We start from the raw sequence: 22,711 nt of genomic DNA on the forward strand, positions 1-22,711 counted from the left end.
AGCCGACCAATAGATTGTTGTGACGTCACAGGACAACCCGCCCACTTGGTGAGATTTTTTTGGGTTTTAAACTGATTCATTTTTATTTATTTGTTTTGACTTGCTAACATAAAGAAATTATTCTTCAGAAGTATAAGTATACAAAATCCCTTGTATGTTCTCAAACCGATTGGACTGCATGTATCCGCGTAAATCGCGTCATTTAACTTCCTGGAAAAAATAGATCATAATAAATGTAATCTAGACGTTTTAAATGAATTATTTTTTTCACAAACGACCATACTATATGTGATTTTGTGCCTATATAATAAGGATATTTTTGCAATTTCAATATTGCCATGTTTCCCATGGACATCACTGTTAAAAGTCATACTGTTTACATTTCAAATAAAACCATACATTGTAAATGCAGACATTAGATACGCGCATATGAACAGCAGCATTAGTCAACTTCTTGAATGAGCTCAATTTTCATAAAGTGCATTTTTTAATGTTTTACATGCGTGCGTATGTTCTGCAATCGCCATTGATTTATTCAGGATTTTGCTATTTTCCATAAAACTCACCACATAAACTTAATTGAATCCTGTTTTGTTACAACAACAAAAAACATTACCAGAACATAAAATGTGTACGCCTGACAGAAAGGAATCGCCCCTAATTACTTGATTTAGGTCACAGTTCCCTCTTGTGGTTAAATTACACACCGTTTCCATCACGGTGCGTTTTTCGGAGTTTCCAATCCTCTGAGCGTCCCTGAATGCCCCATCGCCTAGCAACCAAGTAGCACACTTTAGCCTCCGTCAACTTTTTGCAAGCAAATCTTTTGTTTTGTTTTCTCGCCATGCCCAAAAAGGTGCAGAAACAAGAGGCAGACAAGAAAACAAAGAAAACGCCGAGCCAGGTTACTCCCGCCGAAGAACGAGAGCTTGGAGACAAAGCAAAGGATTTGGATCGCCTTCAAATACGCTTGTTGAACGACGAGCTCGACAGGTGAGTTACAATTAGAGCGACGGACGGACAGAGACAGACAGACAGACACATAGCGAGATGGATAGCCCACCATGACACAACTGGTGCAGACAGCAGCTGAAATGCGAGCGCCTGGAGCAGGAGAAGACGTCACTGGTGCGTCGTTGCGTCCACGCGGAGACGGAGAAGAAGGAGGCGGTGGAGTATCTGAAGACGGAGCTGCTGGACAAGGAGGACCAGGTGGAGCAGCTGGCGGAGCGGCTGGACCAAAGTCTGCGGGAAGCCCAAGCTGAGCGAAATGGCCTGAGGGGACGACAGGCCGAAGAGCTCCGGGAGCTGCGGGATCGCATCCACCGGCTGGAGGAGGACAACGCCGGCTTAGGTGAGAAGGTACAAGGTCTTCACCTGGCCTCAACACTATCATCACAATTAAAAACTCAATTCTATTTGTCCCATTAATTTGTTAGTGTTCGCCCACGATTGGCTATTCAAACATTTGACACATGCTCCTCAAGGTTTGGCTGGTGGCAAAACCATCAACATAAATCTCAACTCATTTCAACAGAGTTCATTGGCAGAAAGATGACAGAAGATAGCGCCAATACACTACATCTGTCTAAATGAAGCACCTCGTTTTATGTCAACAAAGTTCATTAGTTCATCAAGGTGCCACTGGATGGCCATCCAGTAAAGCACTAATCTTGTTTGAATGGAGGTCCACATATTACATCATCATGGTTCCATGGCACCAAGAGGCAGTTTTGATAGGCCCAAGTACCAAATGCCGCTGTTGAACTGACAACTCTGTCTCTATAGTGGCCCGGCTTGAAGCGGTGAAGACCTTTGAGGAGGAGAAGGAGCAGCTGAAGTTTGATGTGGCGGCTGCGCAAAAGAAGCTGGCTGATCGGGAGGGGGAACACGCAGCCGTTATGTACACAGTAGAAATGGAAGCAATGATGGATAAAACCAGGTGAAAATAACAGACATGTTGCTGAAAAGAAGGCAAGTTGTAAAACTGACACATCTGCTTCACCGATAGACTGGAAAAGGAGCTGGAGACGGCGGCTGAAGCAGCAGCGGTCGAGGTGGAGCGCCTGGTGGAGCAAAAGCTGCCTGAGGCCAGCAAGCAAGCAGTGCTGGAGAAACAGGAGGCTTGGGCGCGCTACGCCAGTCTGTCCGACAAGGCCCAGCAGTTGGCCCGCGAGAATCTCGCTCTGCGACAGCAGCGGGGCCGCAATGCGGCCGACGTGGCTATCCTGGAGGAAACAGTCAACAAAATGGCGCGACAGAGCTGCTTCCGCAAGAAGGTCCCCTTTTCCCCCCATTTTGATTCCCCCAGAAATGAGATTTATTTGGTATTTTTAAGGACTTTAAAATAGACGTTGTTAGGTTTTTTTTCATTAACTTATGTTTTTATTGAATGCCTGCATTGTTAGATTTTTCAGACTTCTTAACTAGCTTGATCCGAAAATTATTTTTCCAGGTATAAAAAAATGTCTATAGTCGAAAATCCTTCCAACTGTTTGTTTTTAAAAAAAAAAAAAAAAAAGATTGTTATAATGCAATTTAAATGCCACATTAGCTATTCTTAATAACTGTACTGACAACATCCCTCCACTAGGTGGCAGAGCAGCAGAAGGCTGACCTGGCTGAACGCAGTCGGGACGTGGAACAACTTCGGACTCAACTCGACCAATCCCACGCCGAATTAGAGGCACTCAGGTCCAAATTTAAATCGGCATGGCGTCATATCATTTTCTGCTGATGACGTCACCACCATGCAGAAAGTTCAATATTGATTGTCATAAACCTTGCGGAGGGAGGGTGTGTGTTTTAACAGTGATTCTCAATATACAACCAAGTTTTGTTTTTTTCTTGGCAGAAAAAAACACACCACCACATGTGGTCATCTGAAGGCAGAGCTACAGGAGGAGAGGAAGAGGATTGGCCGGATGAGAGACGCGGTCGCCGCCATGGGACCAAGGCTCACTGTAATATTTGAACATTTTCTCAAGTTAATACATTCTGGCCACAACATGACTTCACATTTCAAATTCCATGTTAATCATCACTATGTCAATTGTCAGCCACATACGGAGAAGCTGCTGAAACTACTGGAAGGCCCCCTCGACCCCCTCCTCAGTGACCCCACGCTGGCTGGAGACAACCCAGCCAACCAGGGGTGAGATCTCGCCCACGTAAAATTGTCCTTTCCATTTCCTATTCATTTGTCATGTCTGTGCAGGGCAGAAAGCGGCTACGGCCAACTGGGTCCTCTGACCCGACACGCTCCAAAGGCCAAATGTGCGCCCCCACACAGGTGAGTGACTGCGTGCCGCAAAAAAAAAAAAAACCTGCCATCTTGTGGCATTTTCACGCAATCACTGTTAAAAGAGAAATGAATGAAATCCAGTTATGTTTCTCACTGAAACAGTGATGAACATAAAGAGCTGCGTGCACTTTAATTGATGTTTATTGTTAGGTGATGACATTGTGCAAAATGACGCTAATGTCAACAGAGAAAGCGGAAACGACGATACTAGACGAACGTACAGTTTGTACAAACACACAGCAGATGTGCTTTAGAAAATATACTTTGATAAATATATGACTTCATGCGATATTTATACGCGCTCGTATTGAAAAATACTGTGGTCTTTTTAAATAGATACAAAGGATTGGTAGAAATGTCGCTGATGTCAGACCGGAGATCAGCACTATGTACACCGGACCACCATAAGAGACAGTGAGAAAAATATATTGGGGGCTGATTTTCATTTCAAAAAAGAAAGAAGAAAAAAAATATGGCCTTTTTTGTATCCATGAGGGACAACAAAAGTTATCAGAGGCACCAGCTGGTTACATTCACAATAGAAGTGTTGGAGAAGGCTGGGGGAAAAAAAAAAAAAAAAAGTCCTCCAGCTCTAATAAGGCAGTAGAGTATAAACGCTAGCCTGCAAGTTGCTAACAGTAGCCTCGAAACCAATGATATAAGCTTCAGAGCAGCAACTTGGAGCTATGGTCATTCCCTTCAGACTTGGAGTTTCGAACCATAGCTTGAAAGTTGTTAACATTAGCCGCTATGCAGCTAACAATAGCTTCAGAGTGGCTAAAAGTAGCCATTCCACACCAAAAGTAGCCTTAGATCAGCGGATTAGCTAAAGATGCACTAACGTTAGCCTCTGAGCAGCTAATCGAAGGGGCCCCTGCGAGTCGGGCTCGGAGACATCTTGCGACCCAGTCGAGGGGTTCCCTGAAAGGGATGAAGATGTCAAAAATAATAAAACAGCCAATGAGTTAAAAAAAAAAGAAAAAGCGGTACATACAGGCGACTGCGGTTTGGAGAAGTTGACATGTGCATAAAGCAGGACGGCGATGTCCTTGTGTCCGGCGTCCAGAGCGATGGACAGGGCGTTACTCTCGTCCTAAACAAAATAAAATGTTAAAAACATATAATGACTAAAATTTTGGTCAAAGATGACCCACCCAGGATTTGCGAGATATAACATTTCTACTATGGGAAGGGAAAGTGGAATATCATTATTTATTTTGCACGGTGATGACTCACGCTGTCGCTGAGCGTGGCGTCGGTACCGGGCTGCGCCAGGAGAAGCTTGACGATATCGGCGTGTCCGTGCTCACTGGCGCACATGAGCGCTGTGGAGCCCTCGTCGTCCTGCAGGTTGACGTCGGCGCCGTGGGCCAGCAGCGCTCGGACCATGTCCATGCGGCCGTGGCTCACCGCCAGCATCAGGCCCGTCTGGCCCGCCTGAGCAAATTAGCATGAGTGCAAATGACTAGCTTCTTCCAAAAGACGAACATTTTATCTTACATTTCAAAGCCACTTTTTTTGCGTCTGTACCGACCTGACTGGCGCGTGCGTTGACGTCGCCCTTTCCAAAGAGCTCCTCCACAATGTGCATGTCTGCGGGCGTCTCCACGGCCGCCAGCGCCGCCAACATGATGGGCGTGTAGCCCGCTTTGTTCTGCTGGTTCACGTTGCACACGTCTGCAACAAACGCTCGTATTAAAGCGGCGAGAAGGAATAAGCTTTCGACTCCAAACATTTTCTTTGCACCAATCTGTGCTGCCCAAGAGCCAGACGGGGTTGCCGTTGGACGCTAACTCACCGGCGTCCAACAGCTTCTTGACGACGGGGAAGTTCGAGTGCGACACGCTGTAGTGCAGCGCCGTGTTGCCGTTGCCGTCGGCCATGTTGACAACGTGGCGCAGCACGTCCGGCGAGACGGCGGCGAACGCCGTCAGGTAGTCTGAAACGGCAGACGCCGACGCCGCCTTCTGGCTGGACACGCGGAACCATTCGTGTTGTACCGTGTTGATGCTCGCCCTCTGTGAAAAATCAAACAAGCACTCATGCAGAAGCTGCTGTTGGTCACGGCTCACGTCCGTTTCACACGCAGACGTCACACACACACACCACCTTTGAAAGCCCCACGCATGTAAACGGACAACTTTTCGGTAGGTGAATCACAATGCAACGGAGGAACATAAATGTGGACCCTCACCAGGTCTTTACTGCTCACGTCGTCGTCGTTCTCGCCGAGGTGAACTTTCAGGATGTTGCACGCTGCCAACATCTTCTCGCTGAGCTCATATCTGATGATACACAAAAAGATTTTGGGGCCTTTAAGGATGTCCCCTCTCAAAAAAAAAAAAAAAAAAAATGAAATACACTATCTCAACCCAATCATTTAACTTAGCTCCGTTCTTTCTTAACACGACCCAATTTGCAGATTTTTCTTTTTTTTTTACTCCGACCGCATCGTTTAAACTTTGTGTATGAAAGAAAGCAAACAATTCCCAAACCTTTCTCTCGTCTCCAGCTCATCCGAACTTCCTTCTTCCGTCTTCTCCTCCAAGACGTCGTCGCCTTGCTTATCTTCAATCTCATTTTCCTCGTCCTCAGATCCAGAGGAGCTGCTGTCCTCCGAGCTGGAGTCGTCGCTGGACGTAGTCTCATAGCTGCTCCACAAGGGGGCGGCAAAAACAACACGGGAAAAGAAGGTTGAGGAGGGAAACTTGACCTGAAAACCTCAAAATGAAACGTCACACACCCTCCGTTGACGCCGACAAACTGCAGGTTCTTCTTGGCGCCGTTGGAGTCCCCTCGGCTGTCTTTTTTCTTCATGATGGACTTGAGCGCGTTGGCACTGCAAGACTCACCTGAAAGCATGTTGAGCAAAGAAATTTGATTAAAAAAAATACAAATTGGAACAATGCACTTTTCCTTCCAGCACTTTTGTGATGTATATTTTTTGTGGTCTTTTCGATTTGGCCAAATGGTTTCAAACGCTAATTATTAGTGGTAACGTTTCCAAGGCAAGTGTTTCCCACCATGTAGTGCTGTGGACATTTGCAGGTCCATGCGGCTCTTCTGCTCAGCTGCGCTCAGCTGCTGGTGACTGGCACTTTCCATCTTGCTGACTTTGTCGACGTGAGTCTTGGGCGCACCCTCTGAAAGGCAAGTTGCACACGTTCTAGAGGACATTGGTACCTTGACTTACAAACGGGAGAACTGTTAAGAAACTAACAATTCAATTGCAGTTGTTTAAGATTCAATTCAGATTATCCATTTCAATGTTTTTCGATCGATTCTGTAAGAAATAAAATGACACAAAGTGGAGTAAAGTGTGAAATATTTCACATGATTACGCACTCTCATTCTTCTTGTTTTGGATATGTGGGGGTGTGGCCAGTGATTGCCATCAGATGCTGGATTTTGACTTTCACGAAAAGCACAATGCCGGTTGAATTTGTTACGATTATTATTCATGGCCAGCATGTGAGCATTTGGGAGTGAGTTGTGGCTCGACTCTCAGTGAGGGCCAGGACTGTATTGTTGTTTGCAAGTGCAAAGTCACGGCGCATTCCAGAAAGAGCGACCCGAGGCAAAACCAGCTGCAGCCCAGGGCGAAGAATGTGTCCGCCAGCGTGAGAAGCGGCTTACGTAACAGCGAAGCGGCTATGAATCAGCACGAGGTGTGTAGTAAAGGGAGGGAGGCGATTTTAAAAACAAAACAAAAAAAAAAGAAAAGGGTGCGATGAGGGCGTTTGGCTCCCGAAAAGAAATGAACTCATTGCTGGTTTGAGTCCAAAAGGACACAGCTTCCCATTTACTGTCACATTGTCCTGTAATCACATCAACACTTGGATGTCAGCGTCTATTGAAAATACTCAAGAGTACCAGAATGACACGAGATGTGGGTGAAAGTGACTGACCTGAGCGGGCGGCGGCCGCCAGGAGGTCCTCGGAACTGGCGCTTTTCATAGCCGAGTTGATGGAGGAGAGCGTGTTGACCAGCTGGCTGTTGATGGATCCAAACTGGGACTGGGGCTGACCGAAAGCCTCGGCCAACTCGCTGTAGTTCTCCGCCAGCAGCATTTGTTGCTCCCGCAGCAGCATCTGGACCTTCTCGATGTAGTGGTCCAGGCCGGCACCCCCTTGGGTGTTGGCCGTGTCGCCGGTGGCCTTGGCGACGGCTTCGGGGAGTTGCGACGGTCCACACGCCATGTTACGAGTTTTCAAACCGAGTAGGAAGTTCTCGTGAATGCTGACGGATCCCACCCCAGATTCTTTGGTTTTGGCGGCGCAGGATTGGCCCAAGAGTGACTCTGTCCCTACGGCCACCGAGCGAAGCTTTGCGGTCAAGAGTACGTCTTTGATGAGCCCCTCGCCGGCAGCGACCGTCCGAGTTCCAGTGGCGGCCGTATTGGTGAAGGAGTCGGTCAGCGCCGGCGTCTTGGTGTTGGTGGACCTGCTGACCAATTCCGTCTCGGTGTTGGTCCCTTGCGTGGTGGATTCTGGGGCCGCCGTGACGCAGGAGTCCACTTTTTCTGCGAGATCCGGGTCGGTTCCTCGGGACACCTTTGTGCACACTGGGTCCACGTGGACATCCACGGAGCAATTCCCGCTGGCGACCGATCGAAACTCCTTGAGCGACTCGGCCTCGCAGATGTTTACCTGCTGGTATGCGTCCTTTACATCCAAACCATGGTCCGGTCCTACGCTAATGCTACAAACGCTTGGGTGACATGACACTCCAACGGACAAGGTCCGAGCTTCCGAGATAAGATAGTCACCGACACCCCGACTGTGCACGGGGACTTTGGCCTCCACGGCGATGTTGTAGGTCTCGGGCCTGATCATCAAGCCCTTGTCTGCCTTCTTTTTGTTGGACCCACCAGCCGCCTGGAGCTCCAGCTTGAGTTTAGTCATCTCCATCTGGTGAGTGGTTTCTTTCAGCTGCACCTCCAAGCGGTAGATCTTGTCTTTCAGCGCCTCGATAGTCTGCTGCTGGAGCTCCATCTCCTTCTCCGTCTCGCTGGACAGGCCCAGCATGGTCTCGGTGACGCCCACTGAAGCGCTGCGGGTGTCCCGGGGGTCCGTCGCGACGGCCACGTCCCGGTTTTCGCGCTCTCTGGGCAGTTCCCTCCGCTGAAATTGTTGGAGGTTGTTCATGTTTTCGTCGGTGACTACACCGACGGACTTATGAAGGGTCTGGTTCAGATTGTGGTCCCGCGCCTGGCTTTCAAATTCACTATTGTCAAGGGTGGTCTTCTCAAGAGCTTGGACCTCAGCAGCCAGACGCCTGAACTCCTCGAGCTGCTGAGCGTTCTGCTGCTGGGCTTCGGACTCGACGATGTGCAGCACCGTCTCTTTTTGGACGGGGCTCGGGTTCTCCATTTGGTCGGCGCTGCCCACGCTGTAGGAGCGCTTGCGAAAACCGCCGGGACCCTTCGACTGGGCGGCCAACTGTCTCTTCTCCTCCTGAAGAACGGCGATCTTCACCTGCAAGATGGGGATGGTCTTCACCTGCTCCTCCAACTCCTTCAGCCGCCGCAGGGCGACCACCATCTGCTCGCGGATCTGCTGAAGGTGCAGCGGGCTGACGTTGGTCACCGGCGTGGCCATACCGGAGCTCAGGGGACTGTGGCGGATGGAGCCGCCCACGGACGACGGGTAGTAAACGTTGTGGTCTCCGTTGTGGAGGTGACCGTTGAAAGGCTGCGGGGCGCCGGGGGAGATCTGGCTGGCGACTACGGAGCCGGAGTAAGACGAGAGCGAGCTGTTTGAGCCCGTTCCGCCGAAGCTGGCCAGACGGCGGCGGGGCGGCGGCGGCTCCATCAACAGCCGCTCCTGCTCCAGGCGAAGCCGGGTCTCCATGAGGGTTTTCTCCACGTGGGGGTTGTGGCGCGGCGTGAACCTGGGCGAGGGCGGCGGCAGGACCAGCTTGGCTTCAGCAACGCCCGAAAAGACCTGTTGAGGTACGGCTTCGTAAGTCGCCTTTTGCAGGGTCAGCTGGACCTTGGGGTTGACGAAGACCGGCGACTGCTTGTCGTCGCTGTTGGAGGACGAAAGCGAGTCGGTGGACGTCCATTCGGTCCCGGTGCTGGAACGCGGCGGCGCCACCGGCGGCCCCGGCTTGGCCCCTTTGGGCTTCCTCTGGACGCTCACTTTCTTGATGGTGTTGCCTCTCTCGATGTCGTCGACATATTTGAGAAAATCCAAGTCTAGCTGAAAACCGTACGGCGTCTCCACCGAGTACGGAGCCACGCAGTCCTTGTCGTTACTGGTGCTTGGACATCCTTGGCCTCGTGCTGCAAAAAAGAGAGAGCCAGACAAAGCAGAACTAAATATAACTCGTGAGCATTTTGCTTTCACTACTTAAAAGCACTGCCAGGTGTCTTAATACTTTTGTGATGTGCTGGATAAGCAAACATTTTTTGAAAGTGTCGTGTCGTTGAGTGTGCATATCATTTGAAAACACGTGTACATACTTGTCTCTCCCACACACACACACAGAAATATAAACACACACACACCTGAAAGTGAGTGACAAGCAATATGGCGAGTGTAGCTAAGTCAGCCCCAAACTATGGCAAACATGTGAGGCAAACCACACATGAAAGCAGATTTGATGCAGCAAGTCCTGAAGTTGAAAAACAAACAAGGCTGGGCAAGAGCCGTATGCACGTTTTGTCTTAGCGTTACACCAAAAGGTTCTCGCGACTAATTTGCTCATGGAAATGTTGATAAAAATAAAATAGGTGCCCAGGCAATAATGTGAACAAATACGAAAAGAAAAACCTCAAAAAAAAAAAGCAAATATTAGCAAATACCCACCACAAAAAAAAAGTTGTAAAAATGTTTCTATAATATAACGAGGAAAAAATGAAGATAGAAAAATACACATTATTGGGAATAAACAGAAATATGAAACAACAAAAAACATTCAATGCAAATACATATTAGGGAAAGGGAAAAAATATTCCAAAATACAAAAAAAACGGTTAGACACACAATGTCAAAATCTAGCCTATCAATCCAAAACTATTCGATGAAAATAAACAAAATTACCAAAATGCTGACCTGGGTTGTCTTTCCCCCCCACCCATGCACGTCTTCTTTGCAAGCTGGTTCACGTCTTTATCAAACGAGGACTGCGGTTCCCAAACAGATGAAATACGGCAGCAACAATCATGTTCACTCCTGGTTTAGCAGAAACCTGCTACAGCCCTCAAACCACGTTCATCCTGACCCTTTTGCACCATCAATCATTAAAAAAAAACCTCTATTTTGGACACACAACAATGTTCCGCGTCAACTTATTTAAGCAAGTGAGCTTGAGCTGCTCAAAGTCCAAACTCCAATGCGCGTGGCTCACTCCGAGAAAAAAAAAAATTGCCCCCCTCATCCCCCCGGTCTAAAAGCAGGGTCTTGTTGTGCCTGGTCGGTATGCCTGGAACTCCAAGACCGGCTGGAAATAAACACGCTTTCCAGCAACAACTTTTTCCCCTCTGTGGAGTCCACAATTTGGGACGGGAAGAAAAAGCCGCTTGCGCCTCACTCACCTTACTCAATCGCTCAAAAGGTGCTGGAGCTCTTCTGCTTTGCTCGCTAAGACTGTACAAAGATGACACTGTACTGTTTCTAGACTGAGGAAGGGGGGGGGGCAGCATTTGGATCAAGTCTGTACCGCGGCCAATTGCGCGAGGCTGTGCGCCAAGGAGCTGCCCTCTCCCGAAGAAGAGAGCTGTTATTCAGCCGAGGGGGCGCTGAACTCGCTGGACTAACAGGAGCCCCCCCCCCCCGCCGCAGGACAAACACATGCAGCTACTGTGCATGTTCAACGTTCAAACCGGACACAACATTAGGTACACTTGCAATGCAGAAGCTGTCAGGGACATGGGAAGATGTTTAGTGCGCGCGCACACACAAAAAACATTAGGAAAAAAAAAAATACAATTAAATATTAAATATTAGCTGGAAAAGAAATATGTGAAATGAATTTGAAAAGAAAACTTTGGAAACAAAATACTTGAAAGAATTTATAAAATATTGGACGTTAGCTTCAAAATAAATAATACAAAAACATTCGCTGAAAAAAATGCAAACTTGTCATTAAAAAAATATATGTATAAACAGTATTCAGTACAGAAATATTGGAATAAAATAGCTACAGGACTAAAACATGTTAATACACAATTATATTATATTTATATATATATATACGCATATACATACCCGCATACATATATATATAGTTTTAACCCTGAAATGGAATCTTAGCATCGTCACTCTAATCGATCAATCAACAAACGCTTCAGACTCAAACGGCAGATGACAAAAGGTCATCATCAGGACAATGCTATCGCTGATTAGCTCTTCAAATTTGCTTGCGTGTGACAGCCACTGCAGTTTTGAGTCCATCAGCGGGGGTGGGACTAAGTCACACAGAGTATTTGAAAAGTGTGAACCTCAACTCTTAAACGACAACAATCGCTGCAGTGTGTCGACGAGTGAGAAGACTGCGCCGTCATTGTTTTCCTGTTGCGAAGAAGTTCTCGGGCACGAGTCGACGAGCGCCCGAGTCGCCGACGGCGGTGACGGGTGGCCCCCGTGGTACCGCCGAGACCCCGTGACACGCGGGAAGGAAGGCCAGCGACGGGGTGGACAAAGCAGCAGCTGCGGTGCCTTGACATAGCCAAGGTCTGAGTTTTTCAAAACATGATGCAAGTGGGTGGAGGGGGACTCGAGAGGACACATCCACCCTTACACGCGCTTGGTATTTCCTGGCGGCGCGACACGTTTTATACGTCTAATTATTTTCAAGAAAAACAGTGTTTGAACGGCTTTTGGCGAGCAAAACGACACATCCGTCCCCGTAAAAAGAAAGACAGGAAACCCCCCCCCCCCTAAAAAAAACAAAAACAATACAAGTACACGCATGCTGAACATTCCTGCCCTTTTCTCGAGCGGGCTGGCAACAGACGGCGCAAAGCCAACCACTGGATTCTCCCCGGGGCCCCAGACGGATGCGCCGCTGCCAAGTCCAACAACTGGATCCGATGAGGACGGCGGCGAGGAAGCGCCAACAACACTTTTCTCATAAATGGTCAAGGAAAACACGGGGGGAGTGGACATGGCGTGGCGGCTGCGTTCTGCCAGAGAACGCCACAAAAGCTCAAGTGCCAGATCACACAACAAGAACGAGGCATTTGATGAAGTCAACTCCAAAGTAGCCAATCACCTGGCCAACATTCCTGTAGGGATTGGCGGGACAGAGCACTCTCTCTCGTGTTAGCCCGGCAAGGAATGCGAGAGGCCGTCTGCAGGTGTCTGCCCCCCAGGACTGGCCCTTCATTTTGCACTCAAGCGTGGAAATCCTTTCTGACACGAATGCACAAAAACCTTGCGAATTCCTGCCAGTGTGCGAGATTGCTGGAGAAAATTTGACTTTGGCCAGAATGCTGCAACAATGGAGAAAATTTGACTTTGGCCAGAATGCATGCATATATATATATATATATATATATATATATATATATATATATATATATATATATATGCACGCACAGGAGCTTGTCAGATATTGTCTGAATTTTGCCCCAAGACAGCGTTGTCACTCCGCCTAGTGGGCAAACTAGTCAATTACAGTTGAACCTTGCATGGGCCCCTGTCTAACTGGTCACTTTGAAAACACAGGCATACATACACATCTGCAAAAAGTGGCACTGTGGTAAATGCGGTTGGTTACCTGACGCGTTGCCGTTCATGTGCACCGTTTCAGCCATGGTTGCCGCCGTTCAGCACACTCAGTGCACCACCGGCTCCGTCAACATCAACACGTGCCGGTGTCGTGCTAAGGCCACGCATTAAGTCCGGGACACCGTGCAACCTGGTGAAAAAAAAAAAATCAAATAAACACACCCGTGATTTCAGTTGGTGATGTCGATTTAAAGTTGTGACCACGTTGATGATGCCATCAACGCATCATATCAAAGACTGCCCTGCAATAAAGGTCGTCAAAACACGTCGTTGCTTTCACGAAAGCTAGTGGTGACGACATGTCCCGCAAGCAAGGCGTGTTCCGTTCTGATCCAGAACAAAATGGATTCCCCGTTGGCAGCTTACCTGTCGGCCTCACGCTAACGTCTCTGGAGAGTGAGCACCCACCAGAAGCAAAGAGACGAGCAGACCGGAGCCCGCAACAGAGGGGAAGGCTAGGGTTCCCGCGGCTAAGTTTAGAAGACGTTGTCAAATGACAAACCAAAAGCAAAGTGCAGACTAAAAGGGGAAATGGGCGAAAGTGAGCCTCATGCTAAAGGTAGCACGCGTAAAGTCTAACCTCATCCAAGACTTGAGCGACGTTTACAAAAATGTCGAGACTCCGCTTTGCCATCATGGTTTTCAAAATACCTACGCTAAGTTTGTTAAGATCTAATGGTACAAACATGTTCAAAACGGTCTTCATTTACAAAAACGTGTCTTTCTTGTTGAGGAAAAACAAACTTGAAGTTAATTTTAGACGCTCAATGTCCACCAGAACGCCAGACATCCTCAGCGTTGGACACATTTGACATCCCCCGATACACTAAGCACCGTCCGTGACATATTAACCAAAAGCACAGAGGTCATTTGAAAGGCTAAAGCTGCACGGTGGCATCAAACGTTAGCCAAAAGGCAAAACTCACCCGAAATCACAGCATGAGAGAGCGAACGAAACACATTTGTGTGTCGATTGCCTTCCAAGTGCGCACGTAAACCAGAATGACTCGTTTTGTTCTCAGACATGAAGTGAACAAATGAGGCGCACGTTGTCACCTCGCTTGAGCGGCAACCTTGTGAAGCAAGGAAATGTCGGGTAAAATTTGCCGAATATTCCAACGGCAAGGGTGAACCCTGTAATAAAACTTGGATTGGACGAAAAAAGGGAAAAGGCCCGGCAGAAAAAAAACAACGAGCTACAGCAAGAATTTTCACAGAGGGCTGAGCTAAATGCTAACCCTAACAGTAGTTTTAAGCATTAAGCGTTAATTAAAACATTTGGAATGTGAACATTTTAGAAGTCCCTGGGAAATAAATAGCGACTAAATTAAAGGCACAGTGTGGTCATGGGACATAGGTGGACTTTATTTTTCGGACAACACTGACCCCTGGAGGCAGGTGCGTGAACTTTACGTGGAAAATTGAAAAATACTGGCTGTGTAGTAAACAAGGAGGCTTGAGAGGCAATATTGCTCATCCACTTGCGCCGCATAGTCAGATAAACGTGTGCTGAGCGTTTCACTTGTGAACGAACTAAAAGCTCCCTTGTTTGAACCTAACTGAATTAGAGGCTGCTCTTCTTCCTGCCGCACGTCCCGCCTGCACTTGAGGACAATCTGGAGCCACGCACTTGTTTAACGAAAGCCTGGTGAATGTCACTCAACACCCGCAGCGGAAGGCCCGAGAGGCGCCATGCAAGTCGAGTAAAAAAAAAAAAAGGCTGTAGTTTAAATGCTATGTGGTTTTTAGCCAGGCAATTGACCAGTTAGCAGGATTTTATTTTCCCAAATATCAGAATTGGCAAAAAAAAAATCTTAAATGAGTCAGTCAGTGAATGCTAAAATGCTAATCTGGCCATTTAGCGTAACGCTAACACACAGCACAAATCAGGCCCATCTGTTGAGCGCCTCGCCACCGGATGGCGCTTTCATCACGCCGTGAATGCTGGCGACGCCATCGGCGGGGCCCCGATTAAGTGGTTTTGACGTCATTAGCCGTCGGGGGATATGAAGCCGGCTAATCTGGGAGCCCGGCCGCTATATCCGAGCTCAAACGCGCCGACGCCGCGATTTAAGCTCAGGAGTCCATTTGGGCTCCATTAATAAGACACCGCATGGCATTAGTATCAAGCGCAAAGCCAAGTGATTCTTATTCAGCTCTCAAATCCTCGTTTAGGCCTCATTAATTCAGTTTTCATGCAGATGAAGCAGTGGAGTGGCCCCTGAAAAGGGGGAAGCGCAGGATGGACTCGGGCACGGGAGAAGGAAAAAAGAAAGAAAAAAAGGAGGGAGGGCACAGTGTGAAGACTAATCCTATTAAAGTGGAAGCCAGATGATTTGTTTTGAGATAGGCGGGAGCCAGCGAGAAGACCCTATCGCACTCCCATCTTGGTTGTAACAACGCTCGCCATTTTACTCCCAAATCTGAAAGTCTAATGACGTTAAGGTCTTGTGTAAAGGTCTTGGCGTAGTCGAGAAATAATTTCAGTCATGGGAAATTGGATCGTAAGCGAGCTGCAAATGCAATAGGCGGCACCTGCTCGGTCCCAAAACAAATATTGACTGGACTGCGTGCGGTTGTGCACGCATGCAAAGTGCTTTGAACGAAAGTGGCTCGAAGCTCCAGCTCATTTTAAATACGCTCGACTCGTGTGTAGAGTCACCTGTGCTTCAGGACGTGAGGGGTCAGGCGAGCCGTGGACGGCGTTGCCTTGGGGATCAGCCCTTCCTCTCGCTCAGTGGAAACTGAAACCTGAGAAGGCACGTGTCCATTGTCACCCAGTGAGATATTTCTCCACACAGTTTAACACAGAATTCAATAGGTCAACCAGATCGTTGTTTTGACATTACATGGTATTTCCGCTGTGTAATGGGAAACAAAAGTGCTGCATCATATTAAAAGTTACCAAGCGGGCCTTCACCGGCAGCAGATGAGATCAACCACCGGGGGAGCTAATCGGCACTGTAAACAAAGTGCTGCCGACCCACCCGCAAGAGGAAATCATTTACTGCTGCTGTTAAATGCAAGCCCCTGACCCCCACCCCACCAAGCACCCTTTTCGGGAATAAACACGCTGCCAACGCTGAAGGATTTTTACGGCGAGACTTCCGATGTGAGGAGCGGCAAAATCTCATTGCTTTTAATTAGGACATGGTCATTAGGGAGGAACCACCAGCGTTGTGTGCTAGCTGCAAATGGTTGCCAACATATTTTTAGGCTTGTGTTGGTGGTCTTGTGCTATATGGTAAGCCACAAAATGCTTTACGGTTTACCCATGAAAGATAGTAGCCGCCCCATCTGCTACACAACGGCAACCAAAGACAAACTAGAAAGGAGACTGAATCAGACAATACAGAAAGCATCCCTGTCACTGGGACTTTGTAGTTTTCTTGACATTGCATCTACATTTGAATCTTTTGTCACTTGTCTAATTTCTTTGTTAAAATATTTTAAAATTATGTATTTCACTCATTGTTTTTTTGATCCACCTTTTAATTTTTTTCCCCCAGTATTTGTGAATTTTACATAGAATATTTTTGTAACAGGGTGTGCATTGGTTAGCACGTCCGTCTCACAGTTCAGAGGTTATGGGTTCGATTCCACCTCGGGCCCTCCCTGCGTGGAGTTTGCATGTTCTCCCCGTGCCTGCGTGAATGAATGGCTGGTTATTTTTGTCACATTTTCTCATAGTTCTTCTGTGACTTACAAGATTATTTTGTTCTATGACCAGGATCACAATAAGGACTTGGCTTTGTGCATGATGGTAGTCTGTTCAGCATCAGATTTTACCATCCAAGAAGTTCTCAGGCTTTTTCCCAGAATTGGACAAGGTAACCGGTCCATTTGGGCTCAGCAGGCTGCACAGCTTTACTGCTCCCCTAACATTCACAGCTCCACAGAACAAAGCGGAGGAAGTTGACAAGGGTCATCTGGTCTCGACTCACTAGTTTTAGAGCACATTTGCACTAAAACAAATCCATTTTCTGTTGGTTTTCATCGGGACAGCAAAGGATGAACCCCTGACTGCGGATCAGACAAGCTTGAACAAGTAGTACTGACCCCCCCCGCCCCCTTTTTTAATCCTCCCTCAAAAAATTAACAGAAAGAAAAATGTTTAAAATGATGTCACCAAAGTTTGTAATTATAATTTCCCTTAAGGAAATGCAACACAGCTGATCAAAAAGGCATTCTTACACAAAAAGACCATTTCTACTCACTTCGTTCAGGTCCAAAAAGTACTCCAGTTACTTTTGCCACACATTTCCTTCCCAACTAGCGCGACATACACGGAGAGAAAACATCCCAGGGATTAACAAGGAGACGTCACCCGGCGCTGTCTCACACGGTTTTAGTTTGGGCCAATCACAACACAGCAGCGCACGCGCGGTAACCTGACAATAGCCGTCTGTGCGGGGCACTGAAACACGAGCAGCCTGGTGTGACTGGCCGGTCGGGGGGCTTTGGGGGTTCTCTCAGCCGTAAAACGGTGGCATCCCCGGGGAAAGCGGATCGTTCAGACAGCCATGTCGTCCCACCAGGTTGAGAAGCAGAGGGGTTTTGGATGGGGCAAAAAAGCATGACAAATTAAAAACTAGTGCCAAGGAAGTTGGAATAAAAGTTCCCATCCAGTCCTAGTGGTGGCAGTAATGAGCATTACATAACTACAACTTTCATGAGTTTATTGTGAGAAAAAAAATAAATAAAAGCATCTTTAATCTGGCTAAATTCAGGAAGACGCCTAGAGGAATGCCTCCACTTGACGGGCTATGTCTGTGCATGCCTGCATAGCTGAAGGCTTTATCAAAATATCAACGGAAGCCTCTGCCTGCCTTAAAAAAAAAAAAAAAGACCAAATAAACAAAACAGGAGCGAGCTCTTCCTCCTCCTTGTACACAAGTAGCGCTGAATGCTTGGAGCTAAAGTTGTCCAGTATGGGGATGTTGCCAGAGGAACCAACGATGGCCATTGATGATCCTCGACAAAGCACATGACAAGCGAGTGAAAAAAAACAGATTAACCCAGGAAACAAGACACCATTGTGAAATACACTCGAGGGTCTAATTGAGGGTTAATCCAACCATCATTGAACAAGTCACCTTTTTTTTTTAAATTAAATCTCAGGAATGATCATCGAAATCAGAAGGTGGAGGAAAAGCTTCCAAATTTGTCTGCTCATGTCGTCTATCATCGTCGGTTGGGACGCATTTGCGCAAATTACCCCATTTTGTCTTGATACCATACAAAAACTTGAAGAGAAAGTCAAGTCAGCCATTTTGTTTTGAGGCAGCCATTTTGGGTGGATTCTGGGACTCCTACTTTGGCAAACTCCATCCACTTGAACTCCAATGTTAAACCAGGCCAGAAACACTAAACTTGCCTACACCATCTCATTTGGTCAGAAAACGGCAACGTTTGACCTTCATTTCGATGAGTCGCCATGAACAAAGGGCCTGTTCATTGCTGCTTGCAGCTTTAATGGATGATGTTTACAGTTGGTAGACCAGCCTTGACCCTTCATAGTCCGTTAGCACCTTCGTCAGTGCTAACGTTACCTTTCTAGCCCTTGAGTGCAAACTCCCATTTGACTCGACATGCTAGCCTCACGCTAAGCATAACAAAACATGGAAACTTCATACTCTAGTAATTATCCACAAAACCACCAAGACACAGGGCAGAGCAAATGTGATTCAAAGACTGACATGATACTAGCATGTAGCAATATAAGCCTGAAACGTAAAATATTCCCTGCCAATTTCTGGGATTTTGCTGAGAACTAAATCCCAAATCGCACATCTAAAGAGATTTGCATTGGCTCCGCTGTTGCCCTTTGATGAGCGCAACAAGGAACTTTCTAAGAAAAGTACAAACAAGATGGCGCCTGCCTGCCGCCTCGGGCATTTCAATATCACATGTACGACATTTCAACAAGTGTTTTGTTTAATTCCATTTTTCATGGATGCAACCTCAGGGTGTCATAAGTGATATTAATAACCTAATCATAGATCAGACATTATATAAGGTACACTGCCGTTATTTAGGGGCCTATGTGATCCATTTACACCAAACAGCGTCATTGTGTTCAGTTCCAAACCGATTTGTTTTATTATTATGGAGTTCCTGGCCATTCATCCTAAACTTTTCAGCCATTTTAACTGTAGCCAATGTGAATTAACCGGTGACCTGTAAGACTTAAGACATTCTTAGCATACTGTTAACACCCACATTAATGCAGGACTCCTGAAAAGAAAAGTTTGAAGTTGGTTTTAACTGCACTGATGTGATCGTGACTTTGAAACCAAGCTACGAACCAAACTTAAAGCTTAAAACCAAGGTAGGTACTCAACCATGATTTTCGGTATATAGCATTTCACGCTCTTCCAAACTGTATTGTGTTTCACTACACTGAACTATGCTGCTTGACGGATGTCTTTGGCTAATTACAGGCTAGTCACGGAGGTCCTCATCCCACAATTTGAATAACCTTCCGCCCGCCGCACTCCACCGCAGAAACCGAAAAGAACTTGCAAGGAGGTGCCCTCAAAAAATAAAATACATTCCTGCGCTGAATATATGCACAAATTTATCACTTTGACTTAACATTGAGCCCACGTGGCGTTTATTTTTAGCATCCAAAGTATGTGCAGATGTGCGGCCAAAAGCGAAAATTACAAGTGAGCGACACCACGAAATAAATACAGCTGCAGCGAGGGACGAACGAATTTGATGCGAAGTCGTTTTCCCACAGCAAATACCGGCATGGTGAGAACGCTAATAACAGAGGGAAATCGAAGGAGGCCTGTTCCGAGGCTCGGCTTTAATCATGTGGACGGAGGGGTCGTGTCACTACGGTGATAATTGGGACCTTTGCCACGAGTACACCGAGGCCGGTGCTGACCCCAAGGGGCCCGCTGCTAAGCCCTATGTACCAAGCGACACCAGGCGGACCCTGCTAAGGCCATGTATGCGCAGCTTTAGCGCTAAGCTCGCTTTGAGACGTGACTGTGAAATAAACAGGCGCACCAAAGTGTCACTTCCTAAAAGGACAGACACGAACAGGTCTTGGGAAAAATCAATTAAGTCGATTGCAGATTAGACTGTTTTAAATAAATAAACGAGGCAAATTGAACTAGTAGTTTCATTATTGGAGTCTAACTAATTCCAACTGGTGCAATTGTTACACTTGTCTGCATTGTTGATTTCCTGAGAAGGGATGCAAATAGCAAATTACTGAGGTTACACCTTAATAAAAAGAAACGTTTGAAACTCTTTAGTTCCTTTACTTTAACCATCGTAGAAAGAACTTTGACCTAAAAACTAAGATACATGAGTTGTTTTTGCTATGTTGCAAGCCTATCTGAAAAAGCCACCAAAACTTAACCAAAGCAAGGTCAAAAGTGTTAGACCTTTTCTGAAAATATTCCATTCTAAAATTAGGCTGACAACATTCTAACTCATCTTGTGTAATCTTTCCCAACATAAATACACACAATTACCGGTGCAAAGTCAATTTTAGAGCACATTATAAGGGACGCGAAGAGAAGTTACGCATTCAGTTACATGCACGGCCAAGTAATGTGGATGATTGAAATCTCCAAAACTGAAAATACACGTTTTTAAGTTAAAAAGTCACATGTTGGCAGTCGTCAGTGCACAAATGTGTCATAAAAGGTTGACTCGTCAAATTTCACTCAACCACATTCTGGATTTATGCATGACAAAATTGCAAAAACACATTAATAACTCTATCCGACTTAACTTGTTTGATTTGAATGCATGCGGTGCACGGAAAGGTCTGTTTTCTATGGAGCTCAAAGTCCAAACTGCCAACACTGAGCACGTAAACGCAACACTAAAACTTCCAACGTAATCCGGTTAAAACGGCAGCACTTCATGAGATTGTCTCGTCTGCTCTCCGCAGGGGGGACACCTCACCAACTTAGGGTGCACTCACGAACAGTTAAGACACCCGAATGAACTCAAAAACCGATTGAATGTATCCAGTTGATTGAAGAGAGGGTGCAAGGGAGAGGCTTACCCGATGCAAGGTGTCCTCGCGCAGGCTGCCTGACACCGGCGATTCCCCCCTCAGTCTCGTAAGCGTGAATACAGGCTCCACGGATCCAATAATGCGTTAAAACCACGCAAAATCCACTTTCAAAACTCTCCCGAAGCGCATGCAAGCCCCGTGTGCGACGCTCAGTCTCCTCTTTGTACTTGTCCACTTGGCTTGTGTGCGAGTGAGCCGCAACTTGTGGAGGAGCGACGCGCATGCGCACTGCATGTTCCAATTTAGCTCGGCCCTCCGCTCAATGCTAACGCGAAGGTCAAATCGTCACAGGTGTAATTGCTCACCTGTGACTAAATTCAACTTCATCATAAAGTTTAGTTTTAAGGTTTTAAAACATTGAACTACAGCAAAAATGATGTAAATAAAACTATGGTATGTTGCCACCACAAATTAAACCACGGAAGAAGAAAATTAGGGATTGTTTAAAGGTGCGAGTTTCAATGATCTTGACCAAGAGAATTGTTTTTATTTTTTACAACATTTAAGTACAACGCAAATCGTAAAAGCGTTAGTTCGCGCACTGGCTTGAGAAAGATAGCCAGGCGCATTGACATATCAAAACAGATGCATTTGTGTGTTTTTTCACAAGTTTTCATTATATAGGATCGACAAAGATGAACGTCCATCTTGTCATTTTAGTTCGGATATTTTCCCGCTTTTTTTTCCTTTTAATTACACATTTATTGATTATTGTCAGTGTTGTGCCATGGATGTCCTCGCTGTGGGATAGAACTGTCAAACGTCGCCATCTTGCGGTAATAGCGCAGATAACAAGAGAAGACATGGCTGACATTTTGTAGTCCCTTGTAGTTTTTAAGACTGTCAGCAAGTAGACTTTTTGCATGCTGATCTGGACCTTTTCTGACCTCAATTCACTCAAATAAAAAAATGCCTTGACTATTTCATCCTCAAATACCATTTATTTCATATTACGAACTTAATACCATTTATTCATGTCAAGTTTCATTGTGGAGAAGAACTATGATAATCAGAAGTTGAATACAGTACATTACATACAGGTATGAGTGTATGAGCATTTTCAAAATATTTTATATTTACATTGTTCATTTTCAATGGTACTGCTATGCCTATTGTCAAATTTTACTGGGGCATGACTAGAACATTCCATGTCACAAACAGCACCAACATCTTAATTTTCTGTCTTTCCTTGTTTGGATTTGATCGCCATTTCTATCTCTTAGAGTTAAATTTGTTCTAAAATTATTAAGCGCATTCACATGACGTGATCATGCAAGCAAGTGTGATCCCATTGATTGAAATGGCCAAAACACACTTTGTAAGTGTTAAATAACAAGTCTTCTGGTCACTAGGAGCTACGAATAGACGGATCAAAACTGAAAATGAAGTTTTAGAAAAAATATTTAGGCCTGAGATGAAGTGTGATCCAAAGGTTGAATTGAGGTCTTGTGTGCTAACCAATTGTCTTGCTCCGCAAACAGATACGACAATGGTTTGTTTGACATGTGGAAACTTTCAAGCCTTTCAAATAAAAACAATGCAAGAAACACAATGTTCTTACTATAATAAAATGTGCATTAAACGTTTTTTAAAATTTTATTTTATTGCGTAACGATAGTCCT

At 46.3% G+C, this 22,711-nt stretch overlaps 2 protein-coding genes across 7 annotated transcripts; one reads left to right on the top strand and one right to left on the bottom strand.

Moving 5' to 3' along the window:
* Positions 1–764: 764 nt before the first annotated feature.
* On the top strand, positions 765–3,775 carry cfap157 (cilia and flagella associated protein 157). Its single transcript, XM_037259104.1, has 8 exons — positions 765–993; positions 1,083–1,354; positions 1,789–1,942; positions 2,012–2,279; positions 2,594–2,694; positions 2,855–2,963; positions 3,060–3,154; positions 3,218–3,775. The coding sequence occupies exons 1-8, from the start codon at positions 845–847 to the stop codon at positions 3,294–3,296; spliced, it is 1,227 nt and encodes a 408-aa protein (XP_037114999.1). The 5' UTR covers positions 765–844; the 3' UTR covers positions 3,297–3,775.
* On the bottom strand, positions 3,417–21,301 carry kank1a (KN motif and ankyrin repeat domains 1a). 6 transcript variants are annotated; one of them, XM_037258944.1, is made up of 13 exons: positions 21,078–21,301; positions 15,705–15,793; positions 13,032–13,172; positions 7,213–9,591; positions 6,328–6,447; positions 6,048–6,156; positions 5,800–5,955; positions 5,499–5,589; positions 5,103–5,322; positions 4,839–4,981; positions 4,541–4,741; positions 4,299–4,397; positions 3,417–4,225 (listed from the first exon to the last, which is right to left on the bottom strand). In XM_037258944.1, exons 3-13 carry the CDS (start codon positions 13,066–13,068, stop codon positions 4,163–4,165), a joined length of 3,618 nt encoding a protein of 1,205 aa, XP_037114839.1. In that variant the 5' UTR covers positions 13,069–13,172; positions 15,705–15,793; positions 21,078–21,301; the 3' UTR covers positions 3,417–4,162. The 6 variants fall into 6 exon arrangements, with proteins under 6 accessions (XP_037114839.1, XP_037114840.1, XP_037114838.1 ...); XM_037258945.1 differs by lacking the exon at positions 21,078–21,301 and adding an exon at positions 17,260–17,403; XM_037258943.1 differs by lacking the exon at positions 15,705–15,793.
* Positions 21,302–22,711: the final 1,410 nt, after the last annotated feature.

This window comes from Syngnathus acus, chromosome 9 (assembly GCF_901709675.1).
Source record: "Syngnathus acus chromosome 9, fSynAcu1.2, whole genome shotgun sequence".
NCBI lineage: Eukaryota > Metazoa > Chordata > Actinopteri > Syngnathiformes > Syngnathidae > Syngnathus > Syngnathus acus.